Source organism: Dermacentor silvarum, chromosome 11, assembly GCF_013339745.2.
Source record: "Dermacentor silvarum isolate Dsil-2018 chromosome 11, BIME_Dsil_1.4, whole genome shotgun sequence".
Lineage (NCBI taxonomy): Eukaryota > Metazoa > Arthropoda > Arachnida > Ixodida > Ixodidae > Dermacentor > Dermacentor silvarum.
In genome coordinates, this window is record NC_051164.1 from 81,348,882 (window position 1) to 81,365,248 (window position 16,367).

At 52.5% G+C, this 16,367-nt stretch overlaps 1 protein-coding gene across 2 annotated transcripts in view; it reads left to right on the forward strand.

The window, feature by feature from the left end:
• The window catches only part of LOC119433307 (uncharacterized), a 60,836-nt gene extending 45,409 nt beyond the window's left edge, over positions 1–15,427 (forward strand). Inside the window, exon 2 of one of the 2 annotated variants that reach the window (XM_037700452.2) lies at positions 4,364–15,427. In XM_037700452.2, the coding sequence (XP_037556380.1) occupies positions 4,784–9,247 (4,464 nt within the window). In that variant the 5' untranslated portion in view covers positions 4,364–4,783 and the 3' untranslated portion in view covers positions 9,248–15,427. The remainder of the gene's footprint in view (positions 1–4,363) is intronic. The other variant, XM_037700453.2, reaches the window with a different exon arrangement.
• The last annotated feature ends 940 nt before the right edge of the window (positions 15,428–16,367 follow it).

The window sequence follows — 16,367 nt, forward strand, 5'->3', positions numbered from 1 at the left end:
TTTTCACAATAGTTTTGACGCTCTTCGGCACAAATCTCGGATCGACCACTAGGTTGGCTGGGCGCTACATTGGAACGCACAGACGTCATACCGACGTCATCTCTCATCAACGTCATACTGCACTGAATACGAACACCACTCTCGCAGGCTTACGCGAGTGGTGCTGTAAAGGCGTACTAACAAAAATGTGAAGCCTGCACGGTTATCGTGTTCGGCTCTGAACCGCAAATATCGTGAAATCTTCGTATATTCAATGTTCCCTTCAATGTGCGTCGGAGCTCCAACTCATATTTCGTTTGATAAGATCGGAGAGGCAGCTCAGATAAATCGTCGCTCAGTGGGCGTTATTCTGTATTGGTTCTGAATTGATTTGAGCTCTGAGCGAAAGTTCAGATGATTGAACGGCCATCCTAAGAGTTCTTCTGTGAATGTATCCCGCACTTCGGGTGTTCAGATTTGATTGTCGAGCTACTACATTATTTGGTCGACAGCTGAATGTATCCGGCTGTGTCTGGTACTGGAAATAAGCACTCAAGTATTTGCAATAAGTACCCATATGACAAAGTCCCATGCGGCTGCGCTGCGAACGATTTTTTTTCCCTCTCAGTGTTGCGTCGCTCAAGGGCGAACGAGCTGTCACCAAATTCACGACCCCGAGGTCGTTACCTCTGAGTAACACAGATATATCAAAAGCTGTGCTTTAGCAGGCTTCATATACCGAGAGTGATTGCAGAGCCGAAAACACGTCATAGTCGCCATGTTTTAGATATCACCTATTCTCTCCCCCGTTTTCTCAGTGGTCCGAGCAGCGCTCTGCCCATATTATCACAGAGATCGGCCGGCCTAAGTTAACGGTTGATGATAGGAAAGGAACAGAATCGAGCGAAAGGAATGGCATCGTTAAACCTGCTCTATATTGTTCAACGCGGGATTTATATATGTGGCACATCTATAAATCGAGAAATACTCGTACTGAAATGTAGATGATGATATATGTGCTTTTATGGTTCCAGGATCAGGGATGGCCATGAAATGGTATGAAGCAGTCGATGGTGTGGTCAATGACAAATATATATATATATATATATATATATATATATATATAAACTTAGTGTATAACCTCTTTCATATCATATCCTTTGTGTTCATAGCACACGTCGCTGGACTAGTCTTTGTCATAACTTTAATACACATATATGCTTTGCGCACTTGTAAATCGACTGATTTTAGGCGTCTATGAAGCCATGTTGCACTAGTGAAATGGCGGTGTGAGACGCTGATCAACATCTCAACGTACCAAACCAACGCTGTGGCTATGAGTGACGCATTGTCGGGGTATCCGGATTAATCTTGCAGACGATCGTTTCGGCATTTCGCCCGCATCGAAATGCGGCCGCCGAGACCGCGAGTCGAACCAGCGACCTCTCGCTCTGACGCAGAACGCAGCAGAAACTGAGCCACCATGGAGGGATTGAACTTATTCCATTATTCGGCTACGGGACTGTCGGTCCCAGCCATCACGTCCGAGCGGTCGCTTTCAAATCATGCTTCTTTTCTCCCAAACTCAGCTTGGCTGCACTAATCGATAAGATGGCTGCCCTTGACTTCACCGATCGCAGAAACATCTAAAAAACATTCAAACATTCCGTAAAACGTTTATAGACGTCTTGCTGTCGAATAATATAGATTGTCAATAGACAACCCACAGGCTCGTGACCTCGCAGTCTTTTTCTTGTTCTTCTAACGTGCATATATATATTTTTTTGATAACTAACCCATCAGAATAATGTGCGTAAGCTTTCTGAAAACAAACCGATCAGAATAATACTAACCGATATAGATCAAAGGTAATCGACTTCCTAGTGACGTTTGTCTAGAGACATTATGTAGACTATGACATGGCCGAGAAGGAAAGGAGTCTACCTAAAAATCTGCTTTCATTTCTACGCTGTGGCAACGCAGCACTTCGACGCAACTGGCCACTGCGCTTCTGTTGCACACGCCGGCGATTCGTATCATGAGGGGGAGCTTGTACAACATTTCTTTCCTACCATGGAATTTCTTACTGAAATTGCTACAGGGCGCGGCGAATCGTTCAGCTAAAACGGGAATGACAAGTATAGTAACGTGGGTTGGCCTTATATCTTCCTGCTTGCAGCTTCACGCGTTCTTGAACCGCCTTTATTGGCCCAGATTTCCCAACAATCGCAGTTTTCTAAACGCCTGAAGTCAATAGGACTCTGGGCACATGCATGTGCATTGCAAACTGTTGGATTTACATCGAAATACATTGTTGAATGTGATCGTTTTGCATACCCAGGAAGTCGTTTTAAACCAGAAGGATGAAGCTTACAGAAATTCATGCACTATAGCCACCATTTCCGTACCAGCTAAACCGCCATGATTGCAGCTTTTATATATACACTAGCTCCGGATTTCCATCTAACAATTTTTATAGGAAATTACGTTTACTAATATGTTTTCATTACCGATCTCAGTATTCAGAAACGCGCCTTAACTTGAACCCCGAGCTTGATTTGGTCATTATAACGCCTGACGTGGACGCGCCCGAGGAAACGCAATGAGCATCTTGGCACGTCCGCCCCGGGCATTGTTTTGACCCAAGTCATGTTAAGACGCGTTTCTGAAAACGGTGGTAAAACGCCGTCATTAGGAAGGATACCACCTTCCACCCGGCAGAGCAGATGAGAAGCTTACGGTCGACGAACGTTTGCGAATAAGGCCGTGGGAATAACACAAACTTCGAACAGAATGTGGCCAGGGTTCAAGAACTTTCGTTTCAGAAAGTGTTAGAGAGTCTTTGGAAGAACAATGACCTCAGTGACCGATTGTAGACCTACTGTGCGTCCTACTGCGTGCGCACAGGGTTAAATATCTCCCTCTTTCTATTTTCCCCTTCCCTTACCACCAGTGTGGGGTAGCAAACCGGACTCGGCTCGTCTGGTTGACCTCCCTGCCTTTCCTGTTCTTGCTATCCCTCTCTATTTCTCTCGAGTAGAATGACTACATTACCAGCCTCGAGATAGCACTGTTATCGTACTGATCTTGAGTATACCCGTGTTCAGCACCGTTAGAGCGTTGACTAGGAGCCCGTGTGTACTTGTGCGCGCTCATTCAAACCTGTTCCGTACGATATTCATACATGCCTGGAACAGCAAACCATAAGGCTGTTTGCAGTTCTTAACTGAGGTCAGTGGAAATTTTGTTCAGCAGCAAACACACCTCAGAGCTGTTAAAGCTAGCGCGCGTTTGTATTGTTTAAAGACCTCTGAATCATCATGTTCTCTTCCGAGCTGTCTCGAACCGCCCTAATTTATTGAAGAACTACTACTCCCGTATTCAGCAGGCTTTTCGCACAAATCTCAATTCGTTTGGTGTTTGAATGTGTTTTTTTGCGTCGCCGTAACATGTCGCGTGCAGTGTTGTAAACGCGCTCTGTTACATCAGTTCGGATAAGGGTACACGTTGCGTTTATGCCATGAAATTCCACCTCTACGGCGACATCTAATACGCATCTTCGCAAGCTTTGTCGGATAACGAAGCTAAGCAGTCTGATTTCCGGTAGCAGATGTCCGCTTACTAGACGTTTGTGTGCGCATTCTGTCTCGAGTGCCCTGTATTGCAGTGATGTATTGCTGTTTAATTGTTGCTCAGGGTTAGCTGTGTGAATTGGTCGTAGTTGCACGGGCATGTCGGGTCTGCAACGGTCTCTGAAATTTCGTCGACAAACCCGCTACGTGCAAGTGATTTAGACGACCACTTGAAACTTACTGAAGCTAAATGCTTCAACACAGCGTGTTTTGGCATTATTTATTCAATGTGACGGCAAAGTTCTGTGACCTAGCGCGGTACCCAGAATGTGAGCTCCGCAAAGTATGATAGAGTTTTAGGTTAGAGGAACCAAGAGGCTTGCTTTCCGCTTGAACACCGCAAGCTGCTTTTGGTCCCAGAAAGACCCAAGAAGCCTTTTGGATCTTGTTCACGCAAGCCGCTTGCATCCGCGAATCTAAAGATACCTGATAGCAAGGCCACTAGCCATTGTTCCAGGCAAGATTCATATTGTTGGATCAGCCGGAATTACCACTGCCTGCGCGTGTGTCATATGTTACACAGAGTACCCCATTGTGCACAAATTTTGCGCATTGATAGCGTTTTCGTCGCCGCGTGACAGATGTCTGCGTACTTCCTTTAATATCAGTATTTACCGCCACGATTAGGTCTATCAAGAAAAGCTCCTGCACAGTCTCGGAAAATTCTACTATGAACATACTTTGTCATGCATTTTTCTTTTTTTTTTTACGAGAACTCATTGTGTGCATTTTCTTGCTTTTGTTACGCGCAGGCCAGCAAGAACGGGAGAGGGAGCGAGAACACACAAGCACAAGCCAGGCTCGCAGCACCCGTAAAAACAAGAAACTACACGAAAACGACGACGAAGAACTACAACCGCACCACAACACACAGAGAGCGACAGCGCGAGCACAGTCAACTCGGGGACAGGGAGGGAGCTAAGATGCGTCGCACTCGATCCGCCCAGAGCCAGCGAGGCCGCTCGTGACCGCCATGTAGTCAGCACCGCTCCGGCCAGAGCCACCAGAGCGGAGAGCGCGCCGCGCTCCAAACCGACATACGACCGCAAGGGGGTCGTCGCTGGGTCGTGTCGTCCGCAAGCAACCAGACTAACCGCGAGAAGACGTACCAGAATCGAAAAACGACAAGGGACTGCGAAGGCCCGCTAGTCGCAGCCGCCGCCTTGCAACCCATGAACCTTGACTGCTACCCGGCCGACGGGACGGCGGGAATGTCCCCACCGCCGAGAGACGTGTCGCCACCGGCTGCGCCCTGCCACGCCGACGTCGCCGGCGGATCCGGCGACGAGGACCCGCTCGCCTACCAGACAGACCCGGGCCGCACCGGAGCCGACGAGCCTCGTGCCAAGAAGCGGCGCAAGCAAAGCAACCCCGTCCGCTACCACACGTCGCCCGTGGTCCTTCCAGAAGGCCCCGATGACCTGGTCGTCGCCGCGGCAACGGATCCAGTCGGGACGCCCACCGACGACGACTGTGTCGACGATGTCCCGCCCTCGGCAACGAGCCCTGCGGCCCAGAGCGATGACACGGTCGTCGACTCGGGCGTCCTCAACCTCGAGACTAGCAAGCGTCGCCGCAGGGACGAGTCGAACGGAGAGTCCTTGGAAGCGGTGGGCCCGCTGCGCTGTCACCACTGCAACGCAGGATTCGCCACCGACGACCAGCTCCGGCTACACATCGAGGAAGAGCACGTGCAGAAGCTCCTCGAGAAGCAGCTCCAGCAACAGGCGAGCTACAATCGAGCGTTCGCCGCCGCCGCGGCCGCGGCTGCCGCCGCCGCTGGGGACAAGAACTCTGGCTCGACAAGCTCGCTGGACATGCAGAACCCGCCGCCGTTTCTGGACCGGAAGCCGACGGTCAGCGAGACAGCAGAGTTCGCCAAGAATCACCCGTTCCCGTTCCCAGCGATGCCGCCCCTCATCCCGATCTCACAAAGCGGCAACGAAGTCAAACCGGGCAGCCTGCCCGTGCCTCTCGGCATGTTCCCCAATCCAATGGCGCCGTTCCTGTTTCCCGTGCTTCAGCAGCAGGGCCAGAACGCGTCGACGCCCATTCCGAACGGGAGCTCGGCGCCCTCGGGGAGCATGCGCATCTTCAATCCGGAAGCATTCTGTGAGCTGTGCAACAAAGAATTCTGCAACAAGTACTTCCTCAAGACTCATAAGGCGAACAAGCACGGCATCTATTCGGTGGAGTCCCTGGTCAGCTCCCCGTACGCACCGGGTTTCTTTCCGCCGGGATTGAGTGGCCCACCGTCCATGCAACTGATGCTTCAGGGGCCCATGTCTGATCCAAGCATGGCCGGCCGTCAAGGTATCATCAATATGGAGTCTTTCTGCGAGATATGCCAGAAGGAGTTTTGCAACAAATACTTCCTGAAGAAGCACAAGCAGAAAATCCACGGCATTGTGGACCCTGCAACCCAGCAGCAGCAGCAACAACTTCCACAACAGCAGCAGCAGCACCCACAGCAGAGCAGCTCCGCCGATAATATTGGAGAGCGAAAGATGAGCACGTCACCGACGGGCGTCACCTCTACAGAACCTGCGGGCGTGGCAGCGGGCACTGGGAACGACAAGAACGGTGGTCCGATGCCTCTTGAGCAGCAGCAGCAACAGCAGCAACAACAGCAGCAACAACAACAACAGCAGCAGCAGCAACAGCAGCCGCCTCCCGATCCGTTCCGCATGGACTTCTCGAGCCTGTATCCGGGCGTCAACGGCCGCTTCAGCATGCCGAGTCTCACGCCACCGACAGGAACGATGGTGACGTCGGCGTCCAGCAACTCGCCCATCGTCAGTTCCTCCGTTGGCGGCGACCCGAAGTCGCTTCCGGCGTTCTTCAATCAGAACTCTTCTTCAAGCACAGAGAGCGGTTCCACCACCGTGTTCACGCCGGAGAAGCTTCGAGAGATGGGCGTCATCAACGCGGAGGCATTCTGCGAGATTTGCTGCAAGGAGTTCTGCAACAAATACTTCCTCCGCACCCACAAGCAGAACAAGCACGGCATTCCGGCGACAGATGCGCCGAAGGGAAACCCGCCGCTGGGCCCACAACAGCATCATCAGCACTCGATGCCACACCACCTGATGCCGCCGGCTGTTTCCATGGCACCGCCCGTCGGCGCCGCCACCACCACGATGACGACTCCTCAAGATACACCCGAGAACTTGACGACTCCCTCAAGAACAGCGGGAGGCGGGACCAGTCCGGAATCCGCAGTTTTAAAGTCCACCTTCGCCAGCGACTTCGAGCCGACAGCGGACCTGACCTGCGAGATCTGTAACAGGCCCTTCTCCAGCCAGTACCTGCTGAAGATGCACAAGTTCTACACCCACAATGTTCCGTACGTGAAGGAAGAGGACGAGGAGTCCAAGCCGCCTTCGCCCATCAGTGGCGGCAGCAACATCCAGGTCAGGGCCTTGTGTTCCACGGCGCGCGAAGACGTCTTGCGGCTGGGCAGGCAGCCAGAAGCTTCCGGCGGTGGCGCTTCTTGCCACACGGAGGACGCGGCGAGCCAGGACTTGCAGAAGCTGCAGAGCATGATACGCGACCTGACGGCCTCCATCGCCAACGAGAACAAGGTCGTCTGCAACGTGTGCCGCACCGAGTTCGACAACAAGTACTTCCTACGGGCGCACATGATGAACGAACACGGCGTTCTCCTCAACGAGGACGGCAGCAGTCTGGCACCGGGCTCCTCATCGCCCGCGAGCGCTGCCTCGACGCAGCAGCAGCAAAGGGGTCCCGGAGACCTTCCGCCGCCGCCGTTCTCGGCGGTCGCCTTCCCGTCGCCCGTGTTCGACTCGGAGGCCTTCTGTGAGATATGCCAGAAAGAGTTCTGCAGCAAGTACTTCCTCAGGACCCACAAGCAGAACATTCACGGCATCAACATGGACATCGACGTGGCTCCGGCTCCCAAGAAAGACGACGTCGGCCAACCCAAGAACGCCGTCAGCAAGGTCAGTGGCCCGTTGGTTCCCGTGCCGCCACCGCCGCTCTTGTCCATGGCGATGCCATCGGTGCCGACGCCCGACAAGGCCAGGAGCTCGGTGACGGGGCGCAACTACTGCAACATCTGCAACAAGGAGCTGTGCAACAAGTACTTCATGAAGACCCACATGTTGAAGATGCACGGCATAAACCTAGACGAACACCCTGCCGAGGCGGCCCGCAACAGCGTCATCGGCGGCGTCACCTGCGAAATCTGCCAGAAGGAGCTGTGCAGCAAGTATTTCCTCAAGGTTCACAAGCAGAACACGCACGGCATCATCGAGGACCCGGCCAAGGAGAACTCAAACCACAGCTCAGCGGGAGGCAGCAGTGCGGACAGGGGAGAGATGCCGACCTCCTTCCAGCCTGGCGAAGTGAGCGACGGCAGCAACCGAAGCTTCAACCACTACACAGAGGTGTGCCCGCTGTGTGACAGGCGCTTCAAGAGCATCAAGTGGCTCAAGACGCATATGGTGAACGATCACAGCGACATGCTCAAGGAGAACGTCTACAGCCGCATGGACAGCGTTCCTCCGGGCGCAGCGAAGCTGTGCATCATTTGCGGACAGGGCTTCCCGGACAAGGTGGCCCTTCAGATTCACCTAATCAAAGACCACCGCACCACGAGCGAGGAGCTGGGCCTGATGAACTGCTCGCCGGCATCCGCTGCCTCGGAATCCCTGGCTGCCGTGGCCCAAGACACGGTGAAGCTGAACGGCGCCGCTCCGCCGCACCCTGCCGACAGGGCCGCGCACCTCTTCAAGCGGCCCGGCCTGGCGTCCGCGCTGGGCGGCAGCGGCAGCACCCGCATTTACCACTGCTCCTACTGCGTCTATTCTACGCGATGGCTTTCCAACCTCTACGCGCACGAAAAGAGGCACACGGGAGTCAATCTGGAAGGCGAGAAGCGATTCGTCTGCCGCATCTGCCACCGGGCCTACCGTTACAACCACTCGCTGCAGCGTCACCTCCTCAACCACCGCGCAGCGGGTCTCGCCTCGGCCAGCCTCGCCAGTGCCGCCGCCTCGGTCAGACTGCCCAAGACCTCCCAGGAGCAGCCCCAGGACCTGTCCTCGGCTGACCCCGCCAGGGCGTCCTCCGCGGCGCCCCCCGCCACGCAGCAGCAGCCGTCCAAGCTGAAGCGCTACCGCTGCAGCAAGTGCAACCGAAAGTTCCGCTCGCGGGAGCTCTGCCTCAACCACATCTACACGGCGCACGACGCCAAGAGGCCGATCAAGAGCGGCCGACCGTTCCGTTGTCGCGTCTGCGGCTTCGCCACCAGGGCCTGGAACATCCTCAAGATACATATCATGAAGCAGCACCAGGAGGAGGCGGCCGAAGAGAAGAGCGTCGGCAGCCAGCCGGACGTTTCGGTTCCCGCCGCGGCGAGCACCACCGACGACGAAGGCAAGCCCACCAGGACGCCAACGCCCACCAAGGCGGCGGGCCAGCTGCCCATGACGTACGCCATGCCGCAGAGCCCGCCCTCGGCCGGCACCTTCATCATGCAACCGTTCCTAATAGCGCAGCCCGAGTCGGAGGACGCCAAGAACGACACGTTCGTGCCGTCGCTCGTATACCTGCCCGTCTGCCAGAAGGTGTCCCAACCCATGACCGTGGCGTTCACGCTGACGCCCGCTTGAGCCGGGCCCGCTGTTCGGCAAGGCAAGCCCCCGAAGACTTGTACCCCTCCTCCCGCACTGACGAGGGAAGCACGGCACGCGGACACCCAAAGAGACGTCATCGCAGTAGTTCGCTCCTTCGCGGCCAGGGTGCGCGCGTGTCGGCTGCAAGCTCTTCGACGCGAGCCTCGCGACGGGTCCAGAAAGTCACACACCACACAAAGACACAACAGAGAAGACACACGCCGCCCGAAGACTGCCCGCGGCAACAGCGAAAGAAATACACCGGAGACGCAGCCACGTATTGGTGTACTACCAGACGCAAGACGACGATGGCAGCGCGCCGATCGCGCGCTTGCTCCCTCCCTCCTTTGAAGATACGTGCAATTTTCTCTTTCCGTCGCCCCTCGGCAGGCCTCGCGTCGTCGCTCTCCGCGAAGTACGAAAACAAGAAGGGGAAAGCAGCAGCAAGCCTGGCAGGCACCGACCTCGGGTCCTCCCAAAGTCTCGCTTGGGAGGACCGAACACAGCATATCAGCTACACCTGCAGCAGCAGCCACAAAGCAAGTGATCAGCAGCGGCGGCACACGACCGCTGCCAGCGCCTTCGCCACAGTTCCGTGTGTGCGCGCTACGTGAACTTGTTCTCGTCCCCTATCCCCCGCCCCCTGCGGGAGAGTACCGTATCATTCGCAGCCTATACAAGAAAGAAGAAGACTGGCCTTCGCGCCTTCGGCCGCGCCCCGCCGACAGGGATGCAAGACAAAACTACAACAATGGGGTCCACCGGCCGGTGACGCGTCGGACCTCCTTCTTCGCTGCAAACAGTGTGGGACGTTCCCGTGTCATGCGCGTTCCGTAATATCTTTTTTTTTTCTTCCGGAACTACTACTTCTTCCGCGGAACTCGCTGCACCAGTTCCACCACTTCAGGAGGTGTGTGTTTTTTTGTGTGTGCCTCCGGAAAGTGTTCGCTTCGGAGGTGCCCCGACGTTCGTGGGTTCCGCAGTGCGTCTTGTGCGGTCCACCGTGTCCGTAACGTAGCCGTCTCGCATCTTCTTCGACGAAGACGACGCTCCCGTGGTTCTTCGCCGACTCGTCGGCACCGAGCGAGTCTTCGACCCGGCAGTACAACCGTACCGAGGACGAAGTGATGGCCAGGCATCCGAGCGTCACCTTCCCTGTACAACCGGGGAACAGTCGCAAAGCGTCCGTCTACGCCAGAAGCGGTCGTCGCCGACCCTGCACCTCAGAGTCAGCCTTCCTTCGAGAGTGAGTCGTCGCCCCGATGTGCCGTGTTGTCAGCGGGACTCGCCGACAAGCCAGCCTCCTTCAACTCCTAAAGACGACCTGGGATTAACCGGCGCGCCCGTATAATTTCGTTTCTGTTCTTTGTTTTGTCCTCGTACCTTGACCCCGCATTGTCTTCTTGTGCGTCGGATGTGCTTGCGGCGACTTTGACAAGGTCAGTCTCTGCCCGTTCCATCCCTCGTCTAGTTGAAGCTCGCATGTCTATTCTGGGACGACGCCCAGATTGATGACCACAGGGATGGTATATTGATGCGCGCCATGCAAGTGCTCAGTCCGAGATTTCTGTTCGAACAGCCCTTTTCCGGTCGGAAAGTTGATCGGCGACGCCGCTCCGAGGTTTCAAAATCGACTTGGCGTTCGACTGTCTTGTGACTGGCATGATACGTATCGTGCCATTCCCAAGGTGCCGGACGTAATCCATACTGAGATTTTCAACGACGCGCGAGTGTCGAGGGAAAACTCAGCAATACGGATCAATAATACGCGTCACGAAACGAGAGTCAGCCGTGTTTTTATGAACAAATTATCGCCTTACTCATCGCTCTCAGGCTGGGCCTCGAACCAAAAGCTACCGGGTTGCCAGCGCGGCCCCATTGGCCGCATAAACTTTTCATGGCAGTCTAAATTTCAGGTTATAATAACGCTGACTTATAGAGAAACGCTGTATCACGTGGCACAAGCGCTTCGAACCTCGGATTCGCGTCTGCTGAAGAACAGGGATCACCCAGAATGCATTGCAGGGAAGCCGAGTGTCAGACGTGAGTGAGTGAACGCGCTGTGGGAGTTGGTCGATGCCCGAACCTGTGCCGCCGTTGAAGCTAGGTGGCGCGTTGAGAATCAAAACTTTAGTCGCATTGTGATAACACGCCGTTGAGCAGGCCACAAATCAAAAGAGACACGCTGTTGTTACGACTTGCGCTAAAAGTCGCTTCGTTTATTATTTCTTTATCGTTCGATGCACCGTGGGCATCGACCCCCAGTGAAGCTTCACTCGCCCACTTGTCGTCGTCTTTTTGACTCGGCTATAATTCTGGAAAGCAAAAAAACAAATGGCACTTTGCTGTAGCAGCTTATTTTGCGTTTGCGTCGGTCTCAGCTGACAAACGAGGGCGTGTAGGCAAAGAGGAAAGCCTCCGAGATTGGTGGTATAAGGCTTTAGTGCGAAGTGCAATAACGTCGAAAGTGCGAACACGTCTTCTCTGAGGACGTGTTGAAAGAAGGAAGATGCCGTGAGCGTAGCTAGTCGAACAGAGTATTTCTTTTTTTTTTTGTGCCTTTTCTGACTGGTCGAAGAGATAAGACGTATCTATAAAATCTAAAGTCTAAGCCGCGTTGGCTAATCGACAAACCCACTTCATTATGACGCCGCTAACCTGATGGCCATTACGCATTTTCCTTTAGTTTTATCGCACCTAGAAAGAGCTGGACGTTTTGCTACAAGTAAGTATATAGTGCAGATTCAGTCAAGCTCGAAGTAAAGAATATTGCAACTTGGCACACTTTGTTGTCCAAATTTCAGGGCGCGATGCTTGTTCGCCGTGGCTAAAGATCAGCGTATCAACATATAGCTTTAGCAATGATCTGTAACTGTAAGATTAGTTCGAGAACGGAAGGCTTAACCAAGCATGGTAGATGTAAAACATGACCGGTTATACGCGTTGCTTTTCGAAAGTGTTTAGCTCAGCGATAGTTTCGTGCCGTTATGACGTCACTGCAGTGACGTCTCGCCGATTTTGGCCAGTTGAGACGGTTAGTTCAAGGTCACAATTCTAGAGAGAGAACGTCGGAATAAAGAAAAAAAAAAGCAGAGAGAGAAAAGCTATTCGTCGAAGTGATCGCTGCAATCGGGACATCTCGCTTTAAGCCGATCGCCGGCTGTCGACGTTCGTCATTAATCACTTTGTCTCGACATGCCAGCAGTGAAGTGCGGTGGGTGCTCCGAGGGACCGTGCACGGCGATTGGCGGCGACATTTGTTGTGTATTTATGTGTGTACGTGGCGTGTTCTCATTTCGGACTGAACCTGTTTGTTCGCATGTTGTGTATGATGGATTACTGGCTGCCTGTCTTTGCGTATGCCCTCTTGCACGTGCACACACCCTCTCCCTCCATACCTGAATGCCGAGTGTATCGCGATTGTCTTTCTATAGTTTGTTACGTACTTTTGCCGACAGACTGTTTTCCGTACACCCTCTACAGGTGCCCGCGAACTAAGGCCTGACAAATCTGCGTTCCGGTTTTGGGAGTTTTACTTTTTTTTACAATTTCTGTTTTAAGCTAGTCTGTGTCGGCGCACTGTCGTAACGATCTTTGTTCCCAAACTGAATCATTCCAACGCCAGCCTGTGAGGCTGGCTTCGACGATTGAGAGAGACTACCCACGCACACACGCTAACCTGGGCTTGTTACACGCATTTCTGGTTGTGCGGACCTTAACATTCAATCGCATCTCAACGGAAAGTATAGTGAATGCCATAGAACGTATTAGAAATACAACATAATTCCTATAACAATTTCTGTCAGGCCTTACCGTGGAGGCCTAATCGTGCGTAATGCGTTGGTAAAACATTTGATTATTGCAGCGCCAAATAGCCAACCAACGCTCAACCTTGGGGTAATCCTGGAGTTCGCTGACGAATTTCTGCGAAGACGTCTGAAGTCAAGGTTTCGCTCGCCTACTACAGCGCGCGCTCGTTTCAAAGGTTCAGCGCGGCACGCAGCTGGAGCCAAATTAACTTGCGTTTTGGTGACGAAATTGAAACATTCCGAGTAAGCGCCGTTCGCGGAGAAGCCGCGATTATAATTTCCATGGCTACGAATCTACTCCTGAGTCAGGTGCCAAAAAGATTGCAGCCTCGAAATATATTATATAAAAAGAACACACCTTATTCCTCCTTTCTTTCTTTTTTTTTTTTACTACTGTTCTCTAGACTTGTTAAACTGCGAGGAATCGTCACCGGCAGTATATGACTCGTATAAGCGACGGAGAAGCGCTGGACGACATAACGTATCCGAAAAAGAAGCCGTAGATCATTGGCATACGCACACTTTGAAATGGAAGTCGCAGTAAACCCGCAACGTGCGTCTGTCAGATGTGCACCAACTGCCTCGTAAGCACGAATACCAAAGTAAGCATCTCTCCAACAACGTAATACGACTATTTCCATCAACGCGTAAACGAACCAGGACAACAGGGACGACATAGGACAAGGGCTTGTCCTGTATTCTTCCTGCAGTCTTCATTCGTTTCCGTGCCGATTAAAAAAATCGACAACTTCCAAACGGCCTCTTCATCCAGCCTCCAACAAAGTAATACAAGTAGTACAAAGAAAGTGTCGAACGAAGCAAAAAGCATACACTACGCAGCAAAATAAACGCAATGTAGAGTTTTTATCAGGGAAGGAAAAAAATTGGAAAAAAACAGGAAAAGTAATGCAAACGCCATCGCAGGGGTTCTTTTCGATGCTGCACCATTCGCCGCCTCCGAATTATTATTCCTTATTTTTCTTTCTTTTTTCTTAAATCCCCGTTTCATTCGGCACTGAAAAGCGCGCACTATTCCCTGTCCCCTCTTTTGATGAAGACAAGCCGAGGAACCACGTGGGGTGTAATTTACGCAGCGCGCCGATAAGCTCCACCACTCGGCTACACACACAAGTTTGCCTCTCCTCCGAATGTACACTGTGCAAAATTTTCTTTTAATTTTTTTTACATTGTTTTCGGTCTTTATTTTACTTTCTTTCAATTTCGTTCCCCCCGCACCACGGAACCTGCAAGCGGGCTCAATTCGCGTCTCTTTTTGTCGATCTACTTTTAACAAAGGACCCAAGCTTCACGGAGAGCCCCTCAGCGCCAGTTTCCACAGCCAGCGTATGGTGCCCAGAGTTGGGACTGCGGGGGGAGGGGGGGGGGAGGTAGTAATAGGTGGGGGGAGTCTGGGGCGGCGGTCGAACGCTCGCAGGGAAAGCGAACAGTGAGTGGCAGATATAGACACGGAGACAGGTACCGCGCAAGCAAAAAAAAAAAAAAAAAACGAAGTGAAAAATAGACTAAACACTCCAATTGCGCCAGGTTGTATGTGAAAAGAGCTCGCGCCCGGGCCGTCGCTGTAAAATATATACTTCGGGTATTTTCAGGACGGGGGAAGCCTCTTGACCGGGGCATTAGGACTGGGGTCGGTAAAGAATCGGGAAAACAAGAAAAAAAAGAAAGAAGCAGTCTTTGGAAGATCAACAGTGGGAGAGGAATAACACTGAACTTGAGAAAAAGAAGAAATATAGAGGGCAGCACTGCCGTATCGTTTCCCTCCCTCCTACATCTCGTTTTCTAATCTACTTGCTCATGCTCTTTTTGTCAAAGATAGAGAGAGAGAAAGAGAGAGAACCGTAACAGAACGAAAGAACGAAAAACTGGGGAAGGGAACGCAATTCACGCAGGCGGCGGTGAAATGGTGATCAAAGCCGCTACGCGCCTTTTGCGCTCGCGTCTCACGTTACTGAGGTCGGTGAGTTGTAAAGAAATACCGTGAGAAGAGAGATCTAAAAAAAAATAACATCGGGGAGGGATTCAGGCAGAGAAAGGTACAAAATCAAGAAGAGTAATATAAATAGATGAAAAAGAAGATACATATAATTGAAACAGGCTGGAGCAAGTCTCATTGAAAATCCATTAAAGGGAGCAAATGGAGGCGAGAGGGAGATGGAGAGACACTCCGATTTATGATAAGTGGCGCATAAATTTATCTCCGCTGCGCACGATAGAGAAAATCGCTCCCGACTGTTACGCGCCGAACCACCTGCGTCACCACTGAGATGCCACGGGAGTGTAGAGATAAACTAAACTGACAATAAGGAGGCCGCAGATGAAGATAGTTTCGGGGCGGGGCGGCCCGGGGGGGGGGGGGGGGGGGGGCGGACAGTCTGCGCACATTAGACATAAGGATGAAAAGATAAAACCGAGAATAAAAACTGTGTTATCGTTCGTATAGGGAAGTTGAGACTGCGTAAACAGTAAGAATCCCAATGGTTCAGCTTGGCGTTCGCGGAAACTGGCAACCTGTCCTGTCGGTCCGGAAAAAAGAAAACTTTTGCTGCTATTCGCAACATCTTTGCAGATATATTGAGAAGTTTCTGATATCCTCTTATATGCGACAAAAGCATTATATACGACAAAGCATCTTGAGGGCTTTCGTTGTTCCTTGTCTGCTCCAACCCAATGTTTCATAGCTAGAGCGAGGATGTATCCGTCCGATATGACGCTAAAAAAAGTTATACTGGAAATTATTTACAGGTCCCGCGCAAAAGGAAAGATTCGTGAACACGTGCGCAAGTCAAACACGCAACGCGAAGACAAGACGCCGACAGATGGCCAACACGCTCGGTTCTTTAGATTCAGGTACACGTTAAAAAAAGACAAGATGTTTAAAATTAAGCTGGGGCCTTCCATTACGGCGTACCCCGCAGCTCACCGCGCAGCTTCAGTACATTAAACCTAACAATTTAGTTTAATTGATTTGATTTGATCTGGCGTCTTCCTGGCTTGGCCTTCCTGCGCTCTTTCCGCCTGATGCCACGGTGAAACTGTCCCACCGATCCTCGGAGGTGCGTTCATAACGGGCCGATTGTGGTAATGTAGTAATGCCTGCTATGCAGCAAGGCGCCAACCTCCTTCGCATCTTGTTTTCATACGCGCGCGCAACTTACCTCCACGTAGGGACGCCGCGGTATCCCAGCGCCATCTAGTAGCGAGAAATGGCGTCATCGCTGAGCACTGATGTAGTACCACCCATCGCCCCCCCCCCTCCCCCGCTCTCCTCAACCTCCTTTCCCGTTACG